The following is a 25,069-nucleotide window of genomic DNA, read 5'->3' as shown; positions in this document are numbered from 1 at the left end:
AAGAGCAAGTGTACATAAAATTCATTAAATATAATAAAATAGAACGAAAAAAGAAATACAATATTAAAAGTGATGAATATTAGACAATTAAAAATTCAAATATCAATTTGATTGAAATGGAGACTAAAACAATGGCAAAAAATTGAGTTGATTTGAAGGTTATGAAAGTAAAAATTTATTTAGAAATTAGTAAATCAATAAAATATGGTAATGCACTTTTTCTAAAGCGATCTGTTTTGCATTTTATATAACTGAGCAAAGTTTGGAACACTCCTTAATGAGATTGAGACTTTTTTCCTTTTTGGTAGCCAGTTACAGTGAGTGTTTTTAAAAGAGATTTAGCAAACTCCAAACACAGTCTTTTTCGTCTTCTTTCAAGACATTCTAATCCACATTTTGTTAGTGCATTTTCATAGTCTATAAATTCTGTGCCAAGAATAGTGTGCAAACCCTCTTTTTTTCATTCGGTAAAGTCGCTATTGTTTCCCTAGATTATATCAGTTGCATTCACTGCCTAAACTATTCATCAACCAACCGATTCTATATTATTTTCAAACCTTAAATTTATATCGTTTCTATTAGAAACATTTGTCAAAATGAATGTAGGATTGGTGGGGAAAAACGAACGAATACGGGAATATGGAAGTGTCGCCGGTGATCGTTTAGTTGTACAGTACGTATAAAAAAAATGGGACAGATTTGAAAAGTCTGTAAAATTTTTATTTCAAATTATGATGTCTATATTTTGGTGTCAATCGGCGCTCTGAAGTCATATCCTTCGAATGCCATTAAAAATATTTTGTTTCATTCATGCTTGAGCGAACATGGAATGTTTTTGCCTGGGGTTGAAAAGGAGGCTTGCGCAAAAAATAACATAAATATGATGAACGGACTTCTTGCTAAGAATCAGCAGACCTCTTAACTTTTTTCATTATCTTTGCCATGATTTTCAAATTATGCAGTCAACAATTCCTTTTTAACTCTGTTTATTTACTTGAATTGTTCTGTTGTTTGTTTCTTTTTAGTGTGTTCTCTTTTAGCTTTGAATATTCCTTCTATAAGCAAAAAAAATTATAATTTTTGAAAAAGAATTCGATGATTTCAGGATGCAACTTAATAACATAATGAGTAGGCATCATAATCATATTCGTATTTTCTCTTCAGCTCACCTCATGAATATTCATGCCGACTGTTTCCACAAAACATTGCTAAACTTTAAACTTCCATAACTTTATTATTTGTTATCCGATTTCGATGAAATTTTCGGTATTTTGCTCAGTGAATTCTACTCTATGTATACAGATAAAAAATATTTTCAACCCGGACCATCCCTTTAAAGGCTGCACGGCAGCAATAATCTGCCTTTGTTGAGGCCCTTGAAGCTCCGCCATTTTTTTAAAGAGTAATTTTGAGTCACGTCTTTCGCATGGTGACCGTCATACAAAGCTCAGCAATAATTAGAGTCAAGCGTGGGGCCAGCCTTTGTGTGTCGGGACACCGGTAACGTCTTTCGCATGGTGGCGTTGATTCACAAATTCAATTGTTTTGCTATCCATTTTCAACTTTCATGAATTATTGACAATGATGACACAGATAGCATAGCATAATGTGATCACTTTTCATAATCATCTTAAACCCTATCTAGGCCCGCGTCCGCGGGGAGATCAAAAAGCTGAAATGCGTGAGGATAAGAACGTGAAACTTGACACCTTTGGTAGGTATTATGTTCTTCAGTGCTTATAGTAACATTAATATTTACAATCATTATACAATGATAGCTTCTTTGACGTAATTGCTATTCAAAACAAAGTCCATAATTATAATTCGAATCAGATTTGCGTGGAGAATGAGCTTAACTATTTTCATTAATTTCAATTCTATATTTGAAAGTGGAATTAAGATTGTAAATTTTGAATGAAATCTGAGTCTTTTCCGTTCATTTCATGTCATTTCATGATTTAGTATTTCATTCAATAAAAATTAGATCAGTCAAATTACTGCCTAATCTATTCATTAATCAAACGATTCTATATTATTTTCAAGCCTGAAAATTTATATCGCTTCTATTAGAAACATTCGCCGAAATGACTGGGGGGAAAAACCAACAAATATATACGGGAACGTGGAAATGTGACCGGCAATCGTGTAGTTAGGGGGTTATTTGATTTTTGTTGGTGATAATTTTAGGAAGCAACTTAATTACATAATTAGTATACATTATATAATCGTACTCAGTTTCTTTTAAAATTAATTTCTCCTGTTTTATTGAACATTTTTTTTAATTCCTTTTCTACATGTAGCTAAAGATGTGGCTGAGGAAACAAAAGCCCAAGACGTATATCGTAAGTTTCAATTTTACTATTTAATGGTTTACGCTAACGAGTTGGCTTTGGCGGCAATAGTCAAATATGACTGGTCGCCATTAATTTTCAACAAAAAACAACAACATTGATGCTTTAGTGGGGATCTAAGTACAGAATGCACGGAAACCCCAGGGGGACAGGGGATGCGCCCCCTACCCAAAATAGTAGGGGGACACAATATCAAATGCTCCCCCTACTACTTTTGGTCTTTTATGATGGAAAGAAATATATATTCAAAATCGAAATAAAACATGTATTTTGGACGAGATGACCTTATTTTTTGGATGATAACCTTTTTTCTTTGCATGTCAAATTCATTAAGGTCGAAATGACCTGACATTTGGGGTAATTTCTTTTTTGTTTTGTTTTTTTGGGATCCGCCGCCAATGGTCGGGACACCGGTAACGTCTTTCACATGGTGGCGTTGATTCATCAGTTCAAATGTTTTCTTATCCATTTTAAATTTTTCATAAATTATTTACAATGATCACACAGTAGCACAGCATCCGGGAGGCCAGAAAGCTGAAATGCGTGAGGATGGGAACATGAAACTTGACAACTTTGGTAGGTATTATTCTTCAATGCTTATAGTAATATTCATATTTACACTTATTATTCATTAATAGCTTCTTTGACGTAATTGCTATTCAAAACGAAATAAAATTTCCATGCAGAATGAGGCTAACTATTTTCATCCATTCAATTCTACTTTTTAAAAGTGGAATTAAGATTTAAATTTTGAATGACATTCGAGTCTTTCGTTCATTTCAGTATTCCATTCGATTAAAGTCGCTATTGTTTCCCAAAAATTACATCAGTTGAATTACTGCCTAAACTATTCATCAATCAACCGATTCTATATTATTTTCAAACCTGAAAATTTTATATCGTTTCTATTAGAAACATTCGTCGAAAAGACTGTAGGATGGGTGGGGGAAAATGAACGAATACGGGAATGTGGAAGTGGGGCCGGTAATCGTGTATATCATGTATATAGGGAGTTATTGAAAAAAAAATGGATAATTTCAGGATGCAGCTTGATAACCTAATGAGTATGCATCATATACTCGTACTCAGTTTCTTTTAAAGGAATTTCTCCCTTTTTATTGAACATTTTTTTAAATATCTGTTCTACATGCAGCTAAAGATGTGGCTGAGGAAATAATAGACCGAGACGTATATCGTAAGTTTCAATTTTACTATTTAATGGTTTACGTCACGTCATTGATGCTTTAGTGGGGATCTAAGTACAGCATGAGCGGAAACCCCAGGGGGACAGGGGACGCGCCCCCTACCCAAAATAGTAGGGGGACACAATATCAAATGGTCCGCCTACTACTTTTGGTCTCTTATGATGGAAAGAAATATATATTCAAAATCGAAATAAAACATGTATTTTGGACGAGATGACCTTATTTTTTGGGTGATAACCTTTTTTCTTTGCTTGTCAAATTCATTAAGGTCGAAATGACCTGACATTTGGGGTAATTCCTTTTTTTGTTTTTGTTTTTGCTTGTCAAATTTTCCAGCCCCTGGTCTTTGGGGAGAGATTTCCGCCCTTGCATTACAGAAAAAAATAATGAAGAAATGTCAAATAAATAGACGGTAGATCAGAGGAAGAAGAATAAGGAATTAAATAAACAAATGTCCCGAGAATAAAAACAAGAAGAAGTGGAAGAAAGGTATAGATGTGTGTAGTCTTTATACAACGCCATATGCCCCTGATATGATGTTTATATCGAACGCCTACCGATTGAAAACAAAGACTAGTCGTTCTCTAACGAAAGGTGGGGAGCAGCATTTGTGTGTCGGGACCATAGGTGACGGAAGCGGGGGGACAGGTCCCCCTAAATTTGAGGTGTGTGTGTGGGGGGGGGGGGACGGTCCCCCCTTAAATTTTTAGTTGATTACCTTTTTTTTTCTTTGCTCGTCAATTTTTTTTACATGTGTCCATCAGAAAATTTCAGGTGGACCCCCCTTAATTTTTTTTGGATCCGCCGCCAATGGTCAGGACACCGGTACGTCTTTCACATGGTTGCGTTGATTCATCAATTCAAATGTTTTCCTATCCATTTTCAACTTTTCATAAATTATTTACAATGATATCACAGTGGCACAGCATCCGGGAGGCCAGAAAGCTGAAATGCGTGAGGATGGGAACATGAAACTTGACAACTCTGGTAGGTATTATTCTTCAATGCTTATAGTAATATTCATATTTACACTTATTATTCATTAATAGCTTCTTTGACGTAATTGCTATTCAAAACGAAACAAGATTTCCATGCAGAATGAGGTTCACTATTTTCATTCATTCAATTCTACTTTTTAAAAGTGGAATTAAGATTTAAATTTTGAATGACATTCGAGTCTTTTCCGTTCATTTCATATCATTTCACTATTTAGTATTTCATTCGATTAAAGTCGCTATTGTTTCCCTAAATTATATCAGTTCAATTACTGCCTAAACTATTCATCAATCAACCGATTCTATATTATTTTCAAACCTGAAAATTTTATCGTTTCTATTAGAAACATTCGTCGAAAAGACTGTAGGATGGGTGGGGGAAAATGAACGAATACGGGAATGTGGAAGTGGGGCCGGTAATCGTGTATATCATGTATATAGGGAGTTATTTGAAAAAAAATGGATAATTTCAGGATGCAGCTTGATAACCTAATGAGTATGCATCATATACTCGTACTCAGTTTCTTTTAAAGGAATTTCTCCCTTTTTATTGAACATTTTTTTAAATATCTGTTCTACATGCAGCTAAAGATGTGGCTGAGGAAATAATAGACCGAGACGTATATCGTAAGTTTCAATTTTACTATTTAATGGTTTACGTCACGTCATTGATGCTTTAGTGGGGATCTAAGTACAGCATGGGCGGAAACCCCAGGGGGACAGGGGACGCGCCCCCTACCCAAAATAGTAGGGGGACACAATATCAATTGCTCCCCCTACCACTTTTGGTCTTTTATGATGGAAAGAAATATGTATTCAAAATCGAAATAAAACATGTATTTTGGACGAGATGACCTTATTTTTTGGGTGATAACCTTTTTTCTTTGCTTGTCAAATTCATTAAGGTCGAAATGACCTGACATTTGGGGTAATTCCTTTTTTTTTTGCTTGTCAAATTTTCCAGCCCCTGGTCTTTGGGGAGAGATTTCCGCCCTTGCATTACAGAAAAAATAATGAAGAAATGTCAAATAAATAGACGGTAGATCAGAGGAAGAAGAATAAGGAATTAAATAAACAAATGTCCCGAGAATAAAAACAAGAAGAAGAGAAAGAAGTGGAAGAAAGGTATAGATGTGTGTAGTCTTTCAGGGGCGGATCCAGGATTTTGAAATAGGGGGGGGGGCGCCAGCGGCGAGGGAGCGAAGCGACCGAGCGGGGGGAGGGTGTGGGAGGGGGATACCCCCTCCCACGGCAAGGACTTTTTCAAAAAATCATGTCCAAAAGTCGTATTTTAGAGCACCTTTAGAAGAAAAATGCACACTTAAATCACTGTAACTTCATGAATAAAAGACACATACTGACTCACTTAGGAGCTGGTTTCCAGGCACACACCGTACAAGCGGTCATTCAAAACATACATTCGGCAAAGGCTCTTCACTTGCTTGCATCGTGTGGTTGAAACGTCAAATTTAAATGATACGAAACTGAGACTTGTAATCGATAAGTTCCGAATAATCCATTCTGTTTATTGTCATTTGTGTATTTACATTGTGTGTTTCAAACGAGAATTGTTTAGTCGTATGGCAACATGCATAAAATTTGGTTCTTTTTTCCCCAAAATGCACAGTAAATTGTTACAAACTACAGAAAAAAAAACGACATCATCTTCTGGTAATGAACCCTTTCCCATGTATTATTTTCAAATCATCTTCAATAATCCAGTCATTCTGCACAACCTCAAAGTAATATAATGCTTCTTAAGGGGATTCTCACCCTTTATCATCATTTTTATTGTTTACGTTCAATGTCTCTCATCGCGTTGCCATCTTAACTTATGACCAGCCAGGATGAAATTGTATTTATATTTATTTCAACATAAGATAATCAATTTTTACGAAGCACTTGTTAAAGCTATACCACAAATAATTGAATAAGGTCAATGATAAAATGCTAGAAAATACATGTAAGGAGCTTTGATATCCAGTCCATAATTGTATAAGTTATAACTATCAGTGGCAGAAAATGTAAAATAAACCGAGGCTCGTCTTCGGTATACAGAGTTCAGAAGGCATTTTGTAAGCTTTTCATTTATGAAATTACAACTTGTTTAGACCATGAATTCATATAGGCTTCCAATTTGATGTTTTTTCTACATGTTGAATCAATGTATACTAGCTTTCCAACCAACAAAGTAAATGTTGTAAACTGTATTGATTGCCTTCTGTTGGGCAAAGCTATTCCTGCCAAGTTTGAGCTCAATCATGACTTTTATTTTTTTAAGATGAAAATATGGAAAGTTTATTTATGCAAGACAAACGAAGAACAGACGAAATAGTGGAATTTAATTACTCACACTATAATATATAAGGGATATACTTTTAAAGCTCTGCACTATAGATCCCGTTTGCTGCCTGTGCAAGTCTCGAGGTTCTGTGGGCATAGCCACAAAATATTATATACGTTTTTCGTAAGTGAAATACTTCAGTAAATAATTTAATAACGAATATCACACCCAAATGTATTTCTATGACATGCATGATTAATTCAAGGAAGTTTTGCCGTACAATGCATTATCACGTAAGCGCGATTGGAGGAATGTTATGAGAATGTCCCGCTTTAGATTTAATACCGTATCCTCCCATTTTGTCATAATTATATTGTGTTAAGATACTGCATACTTAACTAGTTCATCATCATTACAATGTTGTGATTGCTTTCAGCTAGGTTTGTGTCTGTTCAGTGGTGATTTTTTTTTGCGTAATCGCTGGTACAAATTTAGTTTCTGAAAAAGAGATAATGATTTTTTTTCATATGGTGGAGCGGTAAATAGTTATTTAGTCTGCAGACTTCTATTTCATTTTTTCATACCATCTTAGAGAAAATTGTGACTTTTTTTGGTCTGGGTTGCAAGATAATGGTTTTGCATTAGGGTTACGGAATAGGAATAACGTTTAGGACTTACAAATCGGCCCGTGGGTTTGGGAAAATGGGGGATTTTACGCTTGTAAAACATGAAGAAGGACCACTGAATGTGTACTAAGCGCCAACTGTCAACAAACCAATGAACCATGCCCGATGACCAATGTATTGATGTTTCTGGTGCACTCTATGTATTAAAACTATTTTTTTCGATTTTGCTGGCAATTTTTTTTAAAGATATATTGTAATCAGCAAACCTATAGATTATCAAACATTAAAAATGGGGTAAGGGGGGGGGGTTAATGTCACAATTTCTACTTTTTAACAATACACAATGTGTCCTCGGGACGTTTTTCCCCAGCACGAAAGTATTTTTATTCTCCCCCCAACCCCCACCCCCCCCCCCCCCCCCCCGTCACATAAAATCTTCGCTCCTTACGCTGACATATAGCTGCCTATACACAGCAAACGCGGAGTGGGGTCGACTGGTGATTGAGAATATACAATTTTGCTCCTTGATAATTCGTTGGAATGATTGCTTCGGCCAAACTTAGTTGGGGCGCCCTGGATAATATGCCTCTGAATCTACCAGAAAATGTAAAAGTTAGTTTACATTAAATACAAATATGTCTGACCTATACATTTCAGTGAAAACGTACATGACCAAGGCAGAATGATAATGCTGCGCACGTGGCGCCCGAGATAGGGCTTCATCTTTGAGTGAAGAATAATCTCGGGGATAGACATTATCATTCGCATCGTTGACACTTTCTCTCGCGATCTGTTACTTACAATTTACATGTATTTGCCATAAAGACGGACAAACGCATGTTACAAAAAACACAAAATTTCGGGAAAAAATGATATCCAATCCAACATCTTCACACTGGTCACTGCACTGCAACTCCCGATTACAAGTGGTGCAACTTTCCAACCAATCGACTAGCGCTCCCTGGAATTCCGGAATTTACATATTGCAATACAGTATGACAGAGGTGCATTTGTGCGAACACAAAGGCCATGAGCGTAAGTTAAAATATAGTTTTGACTAGATCTAGCCCTTGAAATTGACTACATTGTACCAATCCAGTAAATATAACCATCAAAAAAAAAAAAAAAAATCTGGCGAAAATGGGGGGGGGGGGCGCGCCCGGGGCGCCCCCCTCTGGATCCGCCACTGTCTTTATACAATGCCATATGCCCCTGATACGATGTTTATATCGAACGCCTACCGATTGAAAAAAAGACTAGTCGTTCTCTATCGAAAGGTCGGGAACAGCATTTGTGTGTCGGGACCATAGGCGGCGGAAGCGGGGGGACAGGTCCCCTTAATTTGAGGTGTGTGTGGGGGGGGGACGGTCCCCCCTTAAATTTTTAGTTGATTACCTTTTTTTCTTTGCTCGTCAAATTTTTTTTTACATGTGTCCATCAGAAAATTTCAGGTGGACCCCCCTTAATTTTTTTTGGATCCGCCGCCAATGGTCGGGACACCGGTACGTCTTTCACATGGTTGCGTTGATTCATCAATTCAAATGTTTTCCTATCCATTTTCAACTTTTCATAAATTATTTACAATGATATCACAGTAGCACAGCATCCGGGAGGCCAGAAAGCTGAAATGCGTGAGGATGGGAACATGAAACTTGACAACTTTGGTAGGTATTATTCTTCAATGCTTATAGTAATATTCATATTTACACTTATTATTCATTAATAGCTTCTTTGACGTAATTGCTATTCAAAACAAAATAAGATTTCCATGCAGAATGAGGTTAACTATTTTTATCCATTCAATTCTACTTTTTAAAAGTGGAATTAAGATTTAAACTTTTAACGACTTTCGAGTCTTTTCCGTTCATTTCATATCATTTCACTATTTAGTATTTCATTCGATTAAAGTCGCTATTGTTTCCCATAAATTACATCAGTTGAATTACTGCCTAAACTATTCATCAATCAACCGATTCTATATTATTTTCAAACCTGAAAATTTTATATCGTTTCTATTAAAAACATTGGTCGAAAAGACTGTAGGATGGGTGGGGGAAAATGAACAAATACGGGAATGTGGAAGTGGGGCCGGTAATCGTGTAGTCAAAGTGAAGTTTGAAAAAAAGAAACTGACAATTTATGGATGCAACTAAATACCATCATGTACCATCATATACCACCAAATACCATGATACAACTGATAGGCATCACACTCAGTTTCTTTTAAAAGAATGTCAATAGTTATCCACCGTTTTTTATTCAATATCTTTGATTTCTGTTCCATATTCATATAGCTAAAGATGTGGCTGAGAAGATGGTATATTATGGTAAGATTCAATCCTACTATTTAATCGTTACGTCACGTCATTGATGCTTTAGTGGAGATATAAATTATAAAAAAAATAATGAAGAACTAGATGTCAAATAAGCAGACGGTATTTTGACAAATTTCACGAGGATATAAAACAAGAAGGGGAGGGAGAAGTTGTTGTTTTCTTGGGTTTTCAGGCGCGTAGCATTCAGGTGTGAATATTTAGGCCTATGATTTATTTGTTTTATTTTGCGGGTATAAAATATGTGATGCATTAATGGATCAGCGGGGTTTTTCAAGGCAATTTGTAGGAGGACGTGAGAGGCGGCTCATCACAAAATAATCGTTGTTTGGTTTTCTGGCCAATCTAGTTCAGTAATCTGAACGGGCTTCTCAGCATGCGCGTGCCATAAGCAAAGCAAAGCACTGCTTAACACCGCCCCCCCCCCTACCCAACCAAGATGAAGTGTTCATGTGTGTAGCCTTTGCAGGAGGCAATGTGCATTTTCTTATGTTTTATATCTAACGACTACCGACTGAAAAAAAGACTAGTTGCAAAAAGACGGATGTTGGATGCGAGCGACGGGAGCCCATAGCCGCTCGCGGTGGCGCTCACTCGGGGTTTCACACGCGGAAGCCTGAAATATTTCCAATAGACTCGTGTGTTAAAGCGGCGCTTAAAAAAGGTTGAAAATTCGAGGGTTGAATGTTTACTACCAGTGGATAGGATATAGGTATATGTCTGACATTCCATATCTGACCAGAAAAGGGCACCTCGACCAGCTCATATTAAACACGAATCGGCATTTGTGAAGACTACACCTGACAGGATCAAATTATAGAGATATCTCTATGGATAAAATTCATCACTTGAGACAGTATAATGGCCCTAATTCTTCCGTACGTCAATGAAAAAAATTCGAAAGTGGTGTTATATCTTCCCACTAGCTCTGGGCAAGGAAGTTCAGTACCTTCCCTAGAATCAGTGTTAGATTTTGAATATTCATTCATTTTGTAAATCGATATCAAATTTAAAAATTGAGAATGGGCATGCTCGAATGAATATTTGTTGCCTGCCAGTTGTAATTAGGCATCCTGTTCTCATCAACTCACTTCGCGGACAACAACTCTCGTCTCCGCAGCCACTACTCGACAAGGAATATTGCCCAAGTCACGAGCCAGGTCTTATCAAAAGGCTAGTATATGTGTGGAGGGTCTGCTGAGTCTGCAGGTGTCACACGCGTAAAACATTCCCCATAGACTTGTGTGTTAAAATGGCACTTTTGAAAAATTCATAAAAAAATAAATGTGAAATTATAGAGGGTGGAATGTTTACTACCATTGGATAGGATATATATCTGGCATTCCATATCTGACCAGGAAAGGGTAGCGTAGCCAGCTCATTTTAAAAATAAATTGCCATTTATGAAGATAACTATGAATGGATCAAATTCATCGACCCAAACAGTAAAATAGCCCTAATTAGTCCGCCAGTCAAAAAAATAGTTCCAAGTCACTTTTTTATCTTCCCAATTTGGGCGAAGGAAGTTCAGTAGTTACCATTTCTAGAATCAGTGTTAGATTTTGAATCATATTCATACAGTTTTGTCAATCAGCAACATCAAATTGAAAAAAATTCGAATGGGTCGGGTCGAACGAATATCTTGAGCCCTCCTGATGTAATTAGGCTCATGGCACCTGCAGGCACAGACCCGGGTTGGAACTTGAATCAACAACGTACACCTCACTAATCCGCCACTATGCGAACATAAAATAGGAATGAAACGTTTTATATTCAGACCGTAAAAGGGGCAATCACTTTTAATCAGTCATGAAAAAGAAGCATAATTAGGCCCATGTCACTGCATCAAATAATAAAAGCTCAGAGTGCGAGGAAATGTACATGTATGTGGTGTATACTGACTTAAAGTGATTGGTTAACATTGGTTTGACTTTTAAAAAATCTGAGCTAGAAGGTTACACTTGTCACTTGTGTCTGTGATATGTTACAAAAATGAAGCCCAGAAAAAATTGCGTTCGAAAATCATTATTTAGTGCTTCAAAAATTGAAATATAAAGTGACCGGAAACACCATCTTAATTTCATCCCATACACTTATGTGTACTATTTAGGTGTCTATAAGACGCCTATTTACAAAATCGGGGTTTGCCTTGTAGTTTTAGCTTTTCATTCTCAATAATGGTTGTTTTCAGGGTTTATTAGTTCTAATACATGCACTTGTACACATGTTTCATCTTGGTTTGAGAATTTTTTAAATCGGCTGCTCACAAAGTTAAACAATACCTTTAAAACGGGATGTTTTGTTACTTATCTCCCCTTGAACAGGAATATTTATCTCATAAAACAGACAAAGAGATCACCAACAAACATATAGGTCCTTACTAAATTATGTTTCATAAATTTATGAGGAAATTACATCTTATGTATAGCAATGTAATATATATATATTATGATAAAACAAGTAATATACAATAATTCTTCTTACCCCATTACGTTTCTCTTTCTTTCCCCCTCTTTTTCACCTTCTCCCTTTTTTTGGAAATTCTCCGGGGTGCTCCCGCACCTTCCGCCCCACCCCAAGATCTGCCCCTGGAAATGCGTGAGGATGGGAACGTGGAACTTGACACCTTTGGTAGGTATTATATCCTTCAATGCTTATAGTAATATTCATATTTACACTTATTATTAATTAACAGCTTCTCTGACGTAATTGCTACTCGAACGAAATAGGATTTCCATGCAGAATGAGGTTAACTATTTTCATCCATTCAATTCTACTTTTTAAAAGTGGAATTAAGTTTTAAATTTTGAATGACATTCGAGTCTTTTCCGTTCATTTCATGTCATTTCATTATTTAGTATTTCATTCGATTAAAGTCGCTATTGTTTCCCTAAATTATATCAGTTCAATCACTGCCTAAACTATTCATCAATCAACCGATTCTATATTATTTTCAAACCTGAAAATTTGATATCGTTTCTATTAGAAACATTCGTCGAAAAGACTGTAGGATGGGTGGGGGGAAAATGAACGAATACGGGAATGTGGAAGTGGGGCCGGTAATCGAGTATATCATGTATATAGGGAGTTATTTGAAAAAAAAAGGATAATTTCAGGATGCAGCTTGATAACCTAATGAGTATGCATCATATACTCGTACTCAGTTTCTTTTAAAGGAATTTCTCCCTTTTTATTGAACATTTTTTAAATATCTGTTCTACATGCAGCTAAAGATGTGGCTGAGGAAATAATAGACCGAGACGTATATCGTAAGTTTCAATTTGACTATTTAATGGTTTACGTCACGTCATTGATGCTTTAGTGGGGATCTAAGTACAGCATGGGCGGAAACCCCAGGGGGACAGGGGACGCGCCCCCCTACCCAAAATAGTAGGGGGACACAATATCAATTGCTCCCCCACCACTTTTGGTCTTTTATGATGGAAAGAAATATGTATTCAAAATCGAAATAAAACATTATTTTGGACGAGATGACCTTATTTTTTGGGTGATAACTTTTTTCCTTTGCTTGTCAAATTCATTAAGGTCGAAATGACCTGACATTTGGGGTAATTCCTTTTTTTGTTTTTGTTTTTGCTTGTCAAATCTTCTGACCAGCCCCTGGTCTCTGGGGAGACATTCCCGCCCTTGCATTACAGAAAAAAATAATGAAGAAATGTCAAATAAATAGACGATAGATCAGAAGAAGAAGAATAAGGAATTAAATAAACAAATGTCCCGAGAATAAAAACAAGAAGAAGAGGAAGAAGTGGAAGAAAGGTATAGATGTGTGTAGCCTTTATACAATGCCATATGCCCCTGATACGATGTTTATATCGAACACCTACCGATTGAAAACAGAGACTAGTCCTTCTCTAACGAATGGTCGGGAACAGCATTTGTGTGTCGCGACCATAGGCGGTGAAGCGGGGGGGGGGGGGGACAGGTCCCCCTTAATTTGAGGTATGGAGGACGGTCCCCCCTTAAATTTTTAGTTGATTACCTTTTTTTTCTTTGCTCGTCAAATTTTTTTTACATGTGTCCATCAGAAAATTTCAGGTGGACCCCCCTTAAATTTTTTTGGATCCGCCGCCAATGGTCGGGACACCGGTACGTCTTTCACATGGTTGCGTTGATTCATCAATTCAAATGTTTTCCTATCCATTTTCAACTTTTCATAAATTATTTACAATGATATCACAGTAGCACAGCATCCGGGAGGCCAGAAAGCTGAAATGCGTGAGGATGGGAACATGAAACTTGACAACTTTGGTAGGTATTATTCTTCAATGCTTATAGTAATATTCATATTTACACTTATTATTCATTAATAGCTTCTTTGACGTAATTGCTATTCAAAACAAAATAAGATTTCCATGCAGAATGAGGTTAACTATTTTCATCCATTCAATTCTACTTTTTAAAAGTGGAATTAAGATTTAAATTTTGAATGACATTCGAGTCTTTTCCGTTCATTTCACTTCATGTCATTTCATTATTTAGTATTTCATTCGATTAAAGTCGCTATTGTTTCCCTAAATTATATCAGTTCAATTACTGCCTAAACTATTCATCAATCAACCGATTCTATATTATTTTCAAACCTGAAAATTTGATATCGTTTCTATTAGAAACATTCGTCGAAAAGACTGTAGGATGGGTGGGGGAAAATGAACGAATACGGGAATGTGGAAGTGGGGCCGGTAATCGTGTATATCATGTATATAGGGAGTTATTTGAAAAAAAAATGATAATTTCAGGATGCAGCTTGATAACCTAATGAGTATGCATCATATACTCGTACTCAGTTTCTTTTAAAGGAATTTCTCCCTTTTTATTGAACATTTTTTAAAATATCTGTTCTACATGCAGCTAAAGATGTGGCTGAGGAAATAATAGACCGAGACGTATATCGTAAGTTTCAATTTTACTATTTTATGGTTTACGTCACGTCATTGATGCTTTAGTGGGGATCTAAGTACAGCATGGGCGGAAACCCCAGGGAGACAGGGGACGCGCCCCCCTACCCAAAATAGTAGGGGGACACAATATCAATTGCTCCCCCTACCACTTTTGGTCTTTTATGATGGAAAGAAATATGTATTCAAAATCGAAATAAAACATTATTTTGGACGAGATGACCTTATTGTTTGGGTGATAATTTTTTTCCTTTGCTTGTCAAATTCATTAAGGTCGAAATGACCTGACATTTTGGGTAACTCCTTGTTTGTTTTTGTTTTGCTGGTCAAATCTTCTGACCAGCCCCTGGTCTTGGGGGAGAGATTTCCGCCCTTGCATTACAGAAAAGAATAATGAAGAAATGTCAAATAAATAGACGGTAGATCAGAGGAAGAAGAATAAGGAATTAAATAAACAAATGTCCCGAGAATAAAAACAAGAAGAAGAGGAAGAAGTGGAAGAAAGGTATAGATGTGTGTAGCCTTTATACAACGCCATATGCCCCTGTTATGATGTTATATATCGAACGCCTACCGATTGAAAACAAAGACTAGTCCTTCTCTAACGAATGGTCGGGAACAGCATTCGTGTGTCGCGACCATAGGCGGTGGAAGCGGGGGGGGGGGGGGACAGGTCCCCCCTTAATTTGAGGTATGGAGGACGGTCCCCCCTTAAATTTTTAGTTGATTACCTTTTTTTTTGCTTTACTTTTTTTTTTACATGTGTCCATCACAAAATTTCAGGTGGATCCCCCCTTAAATTTTTTTGGATCCGCCGCCAATGGTCGGGACACCGGTAACGTCTTTCACATGGTGGCGTTGATTCATCAATTCAAATGTTTTCCTATCCATTTTCAACTTTTCATAAATTATTTACAATGATATCACAGTGGCACAGCATCCGGGAGGCCAGAAAGCTGAAATGCGTGAGGATGGGAACATGAAACTTGACAACTTTGGTAGGTATTATTCTTCAATGCTTATAGTAATATTCATATTTACACTTATTATTCATTAATAGCTTCTTTGACGTAATTGCTATTCAAAACAAAATAAGATTTCCATGCAGAATGAGGTTAACTATTTTCATCCATTCAATTCTACTTTTTAAAAGTGGAATTAAGATTTAAATTTTGAATGACATTCGAGTCTTTTCCGTTCATTTCATGTCATTTCATTATTGAAATTTCTATTCCTCATAGCAAAAATATAATAGTTGGAATTATTTATAGACCCCAAACTCAATAATGATTTCCTTCAATTTTTAACATCTATTCTGAGTAATGCTAGTTTTTTCAACAAAGATGTATTTGTAATGGGCGATTTTAATATCGATCTATAAAAACATGCTAACAACAATTTCTCACATGAGTTTCGTGAAACACTTTACTCAGCCTCGTTTTTGCCATTAATTTCTAAACCTACGCGTGTTAGTAATCACTCAGCCACTCTCCTTGACAATATTCTATGTAACTCATTACCACCCCCAGAATCCTTAATAGTCCTTTCTGATATTACTGATCATTATCCAATTATGTCATTTTTTAATCTTAAATGTTCCTTAAATAAAGTATATCCCCTACCAGCTAGACGTAGGGCCACCCAGAAAAGTTAGCTAGTCTTGGTGTCAGTTTAGATAGAGTTGACTGGTCTAGCGTTTATAACACTGACGATGTCGATTTATCTTTAGGCAATTTTTAAAGTATTTTTAAAAAAACATCTACATGATCATATTCCTAAAAAGAATGATAATCGAGTTAATTATAAGACATCACCCAGACTTTCCTGGATTTCAACTCCCTCTTGCGCTCAATTAATAAAAAAAAACCTGACTGTACTATAAATTCAAAATAAAGAAGAATGAACATTCAAAAATCAAGTATACTTCTTATAAAAATACATTAATAAAAGTCTTGCGTGCAGAAAAAAAGAAATATTACTCGATTCAATTAGAACAATATAAACATGATATGAAAAACACATGGAAAGTTATAAAGCAAGCTTTGAATATTTCAAAAAAGAAATCAAATATTACTAAAATAAGATTTAATAATCGGAATATAGAAGATCCCACAGAAATCGCCAATGTTTTAAATTCATACTTTTCTACGATAGGGGAAAATTTGGCACAAAAAATTCCACAATCTAATAAGCATTTTTCTAAATTCTTGGGACAACCTAATGCCAATTCCATTTTCTTCTATCCGACTACTATTTATGAAGTGACCGATATTGTTTCCTCCTTAAATAATAAACACAGTGCTGGTCATGATGACATAAGTAATTTTATATTAAAAGGAACCATATCGTCTATTGTTGAGCCCTTGACACATATATTAAATAAATCTATTTTAAGTGGTATTTTTCCTCAACAAATGAAAATTGCGAAAGTTATTCCCTTATTCAAAAAGGGAGACGAGCTTGATGCTGGTAATTACCGTCCTATATCCTTATTCTCTTCTCTTTCTAAGATTTTAGAAAGATTATTTTTTATTAGAACAACTAAATTTCTTAAAATCAATAATATATTCACTAACTTTCAATTTATTTTTAGACAAAAACATAGCACTATCCACGCTCTTTTAAATTTTGTGCATAAAGTAGCCCATTCTTTAGATGATCATTCGCATCTAATTGGTATATTCCTGGACTTCTCCAAGGCCATGAAGGCATCTGACACTATTAACCACGACATTTTACTTTACAAGCTTTCTCATTATGGAATACGTGGAATTGCCTTGGAGTGGTTCAGGAATTACCTTAAAAATAGAAAACAATATGTTTATTTAAATAATCACATCTCTGATCAACATGACATTAATTGTGGTGTCCCACAAGGTAGTATATTAGGGCCTCTTTTATTCATTATTTACATTAACGATTTTCACAGATCATCTGACATTCTTTCGTTCATTCTTTTTGCAGATGATTCCAATGTATTTTTTGCTCACAAAAACCCTCAAACTCTAGTTCAGATCATGAATTTGGAACTGCTAAATTTGACTCAATGGATACGCGCCAATAAACTATCTCTTAATTTAAACAAAACCAAATATATGATATTTAGTAATTCTATTGAATCTTTACCTTCTGACATTATCTTTGATGATACACCTTTACAATGTGTTTCCCAAATTAAATTTTTAGGAATTACAGTTGATAATAAGCTTTCTTGGAAACCCCACGTTCTTAATGTGAGCAAAATATTATCTCGTAATATTGGTGTAATTAATAAGCTAAAACACTATTTTCCTCCGGTCACATTACTCATGTTATATTCCTCCTTGATTTTACCGTACCTTAATTATGGAATATTAGCATTGGGAAATACCCATAATTCTTTATTGGACAAAATATTAATTTTACAAAAGAAAACACTCCGAATTATATGTAATGCACCAGTTCGTTCTCATACAGATCAATTGTTTCTGGAACATAAAATCATGAAAATAAAAAAATTATATTTATTTCAATTAGGTCAATTCATGTATAGATACAAAAATAATTCGTTGCCACGCATATTTGACTCTATGTTTCACCAAAACCAATCCCTCCATAACTATCCCACCAGGCAGTCAAATGAATATCACTTGCCCCTCCTCAGAACGCATCTAGCACAAAATACTTATTTATATACAGGTCCAAGATTTTGGAATTCCCTTGACGATGAGATTAAAGATGCCCGTTCTTTACTCTCCTTTAAAAACAAATTAAAATTTATGCTCCTTATTTCCTAATGAATTATATTCACTATTTAAACTGAAATTTTGTAGCATTTTTTGCTAATCTATTTATGTTTTTACAGAACATAAAGCCTTATTATTTTTTATTTCATTTTTTTTCCAGTTATGCATAAAATTTGAAATATAAAAGTTATAGCTTGTCTATACATTATATTGTACCTTTTATATTGTATGTGTGTATGTCCGAGTGAGGGTGGGTGTGTGTGTGTGCGTGTGCAATGGTGTATTTGTATATGTGTGTATGGGTGTGTGTGTGTGTGTGTGTATGTGTGTATATGTGTGTGTATGTGTGTGTATGTGTGTGTGTGTGTGTGTGTATGTATGTGTTTATTATGTATGTGTGTAGACATAATATATATATGCAGCAAATTAGCTTAGCATCCCTCTCCCTATCTCTATTTTCTTTCTATATTCTAGGCAGTTTTAATCGTCCTATTGTCCACCTCATGTTCCTGTGTTGTGTTGTTTCGTGTCATTTACTATTATTATTTGCCTTTTCGTTATCTTCATGTATTACTTTACGTATATTTCTATATTCCTTGTATCTATTTTTGAGGGGTCCACATTATACAAGCTGTGCTTTTCAGTGGACCCCTCCATTCTTCTTATGATATATAATTGCATTGATTTAATTATATTTAATGATATTGATTGTATTGATTTGACTTGACATGTTAATTTATATTTAAATTAATTTCAAATATGTATTTTTTTTCCAATATTGAATTTTGTTCATGCTATTGTTTATTCAAATTGAATCAATCTATCTTGTACTTATTTGTATCATTTTGAAGAATGAAAATAAATTTGAATTGAAATTGAATTGAATTATTTAGTATTTCATTCGATTAAAGTCGCTATTGTTTCCTAAATTATATCAGTTCAATTACTGCCTAAACTATTCATCAATCAACCGATTCTATATTATTTTCAAACCTGAAAATTTGATATCGTTTCTATTAGAAACATTCGTCGAAAAGACTGTTGGATGGGTGGGGGAAATGAACGAATACGGGAATGTGGAAGTGGGGCCGGTAATCGTGTATATCATGTATATAGGGAGTTATTTGAAAAAAATGGATAATTTCAGGATGCAGCTTGATAACCTAATGAGTATGCATCATATACTCGTACTCAGTTTCTTTTAAAGGAATTTCTCCCTTTTTATTGAACATTTTTTTAAATATCTGTTCTACATGCAGCTAAAGATGTGGCTGAGGAAATAATAGCCCGAGACGTATATCGTAAGTTTCAATTTTACTATTTAATGGTTTACGTCACGTCATTGATGCTTTAGTGGGGATCTAAGTACAGCATGGGCGGAAAGCCCAGGGGGACAGGGGACGCGCCCCTTACCCAAAATAGTAGGGGGACACAATATCAAATGGTCCGCCTACTACTTTTGGTCTCTTATGATGGAAAGAAATATATATTCAAAATCGAAATAAAACATTATTTTGGACGAGATGACCTTATTTTTTGGGTGATAACCTTTTTTCTTTGCTTGTCAAATTCATTAAGGTCGAAATGACCTGACATTTGGGGTAATTCCTTTTTTTGTTTTTGTTTTTGCTTGTCAAATTTTCCAGCCCCTGGTCTTTGGGGAGAGATTTCCGCCCTTGAATTACAGAAAAAATAATGAAGAAATGTCAAATAAATAGAAGGTAGATCAGAGGAAGAAGAATAAGGAATTAGATAAACAAATGTCCCGAGAATAAAAACAAGAAGAGGAAGAAGTGGAAGAAAGGTATAGATGTGTGTAGCCTTTATACAACGCCATATGCCCCTGTTATGATGTTTATATCGAACGCCTACCGATTGAAAACAAAGACTAGTCGTTCTCTAACGAAAGGTCGGGAACAGCATTTGTGTGTCGGAACCATAGGCAGCGGAAGGGGGGGGGGGGGGGGGGGGGGGGACAGGTCCCTTCTAAATTTGAGGTGGGGGGCGGTCCCCATTAAATTTTTAGTTCATTACCTTTTTTTCCTTGTCAAATTTTTTTACATGTGTCCATCACAAAATTTCAGGTGGACCCCCCTAAATTTTTTGGGATCCGCCGCCAATGGTCGGGACACCGGTAACGTCTTTCACATGGTGGCGTTGATTCATCAATTCAAATGTTTTCCTATCCATTTTCAACTTTTCATAAATTATTTACAATGATATCACAGTAGCACAGCATCCGGGAGGCCAGAAAGCTGAAATACGTGAGGATGGGAACATGAAACTTGACAACTTTGGTAGGTATTATTCTTCAATGCTTATAGTAATATTCATATTTACACTTATTATTCATTAATAGCTTCTTTGACGTAATTGCTATTCAAAACGAAATAAGATTTCCATGCAGAATGAGGTTAACTATTTTCATCCATTCAATTCTACTTTTTAAAAGTGGAATTAAGATTTAAATTTTGAATGACATTCGAGTCTTTTCCGTTCATTTCATGTCATTTCATTATTTAGTATTTCATTCGATTAAAGTCGCTATTGTTTCCCTAAATTATATCAGTTCAATTACTGCCTAAACTATTCATCAATCAACCGATTCTATATTATTTTCAAACCTGAGAATTTTATATCATTTCTCTTAGAAACATTCGTCGAAAAGACTGTAGGATGGGTGGGGGAAAATGAACGAATACTGGAATGTGTAAGTGCATGGGGCCGGTAATCGTGTATATCATGTATATAGGGAGTTATTTGAAAAAAAAAAATTGATAATTTCAGGATGTTACTTAATAACAAAATGAGCACGCATTAAATACTCGTACTAAATTTTTTTTAAAGGAATGTCGATTGCAATTCTCCTTTTTTATTCAATATCTTTGATTTCTGTTCTACAGAACAGAACGAATACGCGAATGTGGAAATTAGGTTGTTAATCGTGTAATTAGGGCGTTATTTGAAAAAAAAAGAGTAGGCGTCATATATTCATACTCAGATTTAGTTTAATATAGTCATTTCAATAACTATTCTTCTTTATTCAATATCTGTCATTTCTGTTCTACATCATAGCTAAAGATGTGGCTGAGGAGGTAATAATTGGTAAGATTCAGTCCTAATATCTAATTTGATGCTTGATCGCATTAAAGAAAAAAAAAATAAACGAAGAATAGTGTCAAATAAACAGACGGGAGATCAAAAGAATAAGAATAAGGAAATAAATAGACAAATCTCACTAGGATATTAACAAGAAGAGGGAGAAGATTGTAGGCGTATAACCTTCAACTGACCTGTTTTGTAATTTAAATGTCCAGTGATCCATAAATTTACATTTGTTTTTTTCATTAGCTTTAATTTGATACCAAATATGGCATGTTTATTCCTTGAAATAAGAAATTCACAATTAAGAGGTATATGTGAAAAAAAAGGTGCGGCCTATGACGTCAATGAAAAATGCCCAAGGGTGCCCAAATGGGACCCGTCGGATTTTTGATATAGATACCTCATAATACAACTTCCAGAAAAAAATCACAGTTATACCCAACATGACGGTCATGCAATAATTATCTACCCGACTAATAGACTTCAATAAACACTGAAAATCATGTAAGTCGAGCGCCATTAGCGTGGGGTCAAGCGTATGTAGAATTAATCAATAATATTTGTGTTACGGGACCTCGATAACGTCTTTCGCAAGGTGGTATTGATTCATGTCATATCAATTCAATTGTTTTACTATCCATTTTCATATTTACAATGATAATACAGTTAGCCTGGCATAATATGATCACAGTTCATAAACATCTTTAACCCTATCTATATAGGCCCGGGTATATTGGGAGATCATAAAGCTGAAATGAGTGAGGATGGGAACGTGAAACTTGACACCTTTGGTAGGTATTAAGTTATTCTTCAATGCTTGTAGTAAAATTTATTTTATATCCTTATTATTAATTAATAGCTTCAGCCCCACCCGAGCATGTGCCTCGAAAAATCCGCTAGGACGGAAACGCGAAATCTGCAGCCTTTAATGAGTATTTGGGATGAAATTGTTGAACCGCAAATTCGTCAGTGCTGATAGAATACCCATTTATGTCTCCTGCAGGTGGACCATTGGTGGAAACTTAATTCGGGGCCGGACCTTGTAATATACGACAGAAAAACTGCCATGCATTTTCCGAATCTCGCTTTTAAGTGTTTCCATGGCTTTTCATACAATAAAATAACAAACATTATGAGCGAAAGCTAGTGAGTGAGGAAGATAAATGGATTACTAAACATTCCAAAGTAGAAATAATAGACAAGACCAAAATGCATCGAATTGCTTTATCATGAATTATAAATTGACTCGGCATCATGACAACAACCTAAGAGGAGAATGGAGGTAGTATGAAAACACTTTTAGATATATGTTTTTTAAATGATTTTTCTCGTGAACGCCTGAATTAAGTATTCAATTTTTGATCGATTTTCAAATTTTCTTTTTACACAGGAGATACTGCATAATGTCGTCATTCGCAATGGATAATCCTGAGTGCATTCATAGTCCTCCATCCAAATAAACACTACTGCATTAAGCAACAAAATGACTTTTGATAAGTGTGTTTAATCACAAAATGTTCAGGAAGTTCACTGTGGCTAACAAATACGATTACAACATCACCTCAACTCTTTCTTTTAACAAATCAGACTATAAACAATTTCAGCTTTATGTGAATCGTGCCAATCGTTATTATTGCTACAGACCTGCAAACTGGCAGTTAACAGCATTAATTCTATCAAAGCAAAAACTGTGGTGTTAACCGGTGTACACTAGAGGACCACATCATTTATTTTAAAACCGGTGTTAAATTGGTGGTGTTAGCTTTAAACCTATAGGTGTTATTACAACAGCTATATTTGTTACATTTACACTCTTTGGTGTTACATTTACACTCTTTGGTGTTATGTTCAATCTCTAGGGTGTTATTTTAACACCTCAGGGTGTGGTCCTCTGTTAACACCAATTGGTGTCAGTTTTAACACCACAGTTCTTACAGTGATTAAATGTACAGACGCCAGAATATATTGAAAAAAAAACCTGACATGAATTTTACGTGTTATCCATTAAAATGACATAGAAAGATGAAACGTAATGTAGTTTTTTTTTCATTTCAAATTGTGATATTGTCGACGTGGATGTGTTGTTCAACCAACATTCTGGCGTGTGCTAACGTACAAAGTATTTCCGTGGATCGTCCTCTCATGTGCTGAACTTAAACACACTGTAAAAAAAAGATACTGGGCAAAATTCCGGGGGGGGGCCACTTCCATTCACGAGTGGATACCATGCGCGACCATGGGGTCTCGAAAAGCACCCTAAACACGTAATTTCCATTTTCTGAAAATGCACCCCTTAACAAGTATTGGCGTGTGAAAACCTACCCTTAACAAGTATTGGAAACAAAACGATACTCTTGGCAAATATTCCCAGAAATGAACCCCTAAACAAGTACAGGAATGTTTTATTGTTACGGGTCCTTCGGTCGTCGGCTTTACCTTATTTGGTTTAGTACGACCCCAACTTCTACACCTCGCTCAAATCGGACTCTAAACACGAAGTTTTGGGGCAAAAAGGATATCCTTTATAAAACATTTTAATTTTGTTTTATCATCCCCACATATTCGACCCTAAGCACGTAATTTTCCTAGCGAAATAGATACCCTTTTTTCATTATTTTTGTGTTTTTGACACCCTTATCACGTTACGTACGTAACGTGCCCTATCGTGAAAAAGACATCCTTTTTACGTGTTTTTTTGGTCGCGCATGGTATCCACTCGTCAATGTAAGTGGCCCCCCCCCCGGGCAAAATTTTAACCAGCACGAGGGTAATTATGTGTCCAACCAATTTGGGAAAGTATTTTAGCCAATGCGGAAAGAATATTGTCATAAGGTTAAAAGATAAGCAGCAATTACTTTAGAATGGGCAAAATTTTCATGACTAAGGCCAGGAGAAATAAAAATTCATAATGCTGGTTGGACACATAATTACCATCATGGAACATTTTACCAAATATTTTTTTGTGTACTGTGCTGCTAAGCTGCCCCATTCGTGCTGTTAGGTCTCTAGCATGGTAGTGGTATAATTCGACAACAATGATCAAATTCGGAAAATTAAAAGTATTTATACGGCATGTTGATCCAAAATTATAGCTTAAAGCAAAATGGGAATACTTTGTAAATGTGTATGTATGTGGGTGTGTGTGAGGATTTGCGGGCGAGTGTGTTGATGTGGGTGCATGAGCAATTTTGTAATGATCTACTTCTTGGAAAGATTTCCCTGTATTTCACCCATCAACAAGGGAGTCCTATATACTCTCGGGGATTTTAAACCGTTTCATGATTTGTCTGCCAGTTAAAGATAAATTCATTGGTAACGATCTCAAAACGACTTTTTACAGAATCTAATATAATGACCACCCAAGTGTCTGTTTGTATGAATAAAAAATATGTGCCAAAGGATTCTGGAAGAAATTGTGTAATTGCTGAGAAATAAGCAAAATAAGGGCGGATTCGGTCACTTCCGTCGGGTCTTTATTCCAGCAATAATAATACACTGTCCCACGTGTGCCTATCTGTGTTGGTGA

The 25,069-nt window shown here is 35.6% G+C and overlaps 1 protein-coding gene across 1 annotated transcript; it reads left to right on the top strand.

Moving 5' to 3' along the window:
* The first annotated feature begins 1,615 nt into the window (after positions 1-1,615).
* On the top strand, positions 1,616-21,560 carry LOC121421851. The gene is made up of 16 exons (XM_041616652.1): positions 1,616-1,714; positions 2,301-2,342; positions 2,859-2,927; positions 3,505-3,546; positions 4,475-4,543; positions 5,137-5,178; positions 9,057-9,125; positions 9,756-9,788; positions 12,375-12,425; positions 13,022-13,063; positions 13,998-14,066; positions 14,667-14,708; positions 15,643-15,711; positions 19,698-19,739; positions 20,667-20,735; positions 21,514-21,560. Exons 1-16 carry the CDS (start codon positions 1,678-1,680, stop codon positions 21,558-21,560), a joined length of 834 nt encoding a protein of 277 aa, XP_041472586.1. The 5' UTR covers positions 1,616-1,677.
* Positions 21,561-25,069: the final 3,509 nt, after the last annotated feature.

Source organism: Lytechinus variegatus, chromosome 9 (assembly GCF_018143015.1).
Source record: "Lytechinus variegatus isolate NC3 chromosome 9, Lvar_3.0, whole genome shotgun sequence".
NCBI classification, from domain to species: domain Eukaryota; kingdom Metazoa; phylum Echinodermata; class Echinoidea; order Temnopleuroida; family Toxopneustidae; genus Lytechinus; species Lytechinus variegatus.
This window is presented reverse-complemented; position numbering and strand designations above follow the sequence as displayed.

Excerpts from the sequence above, each read along its gene's own strand:
- LOC121421851 (XM_041616652.1), top strand. The coding sequence starts at position 1,678 with ATGCGTGAGGATAAGAACGTGAAACTTGACACCTTTG. Across the intron at positions 2,928-3,504 it reads CATGAAACTTGACAACTTTG|CTAAAGATGTGGCTGAGGAA; the intron begins GTAGGTATTATT and ends TTCTACATGCAG. Across the intron at positions 9,126-9,755 it reads CATGAAACTTGACAACTTTG|CTAAAGATGTGGCTGAGAAG; the intron begins GTAGGTATTATT and ends ATATTCATATAG.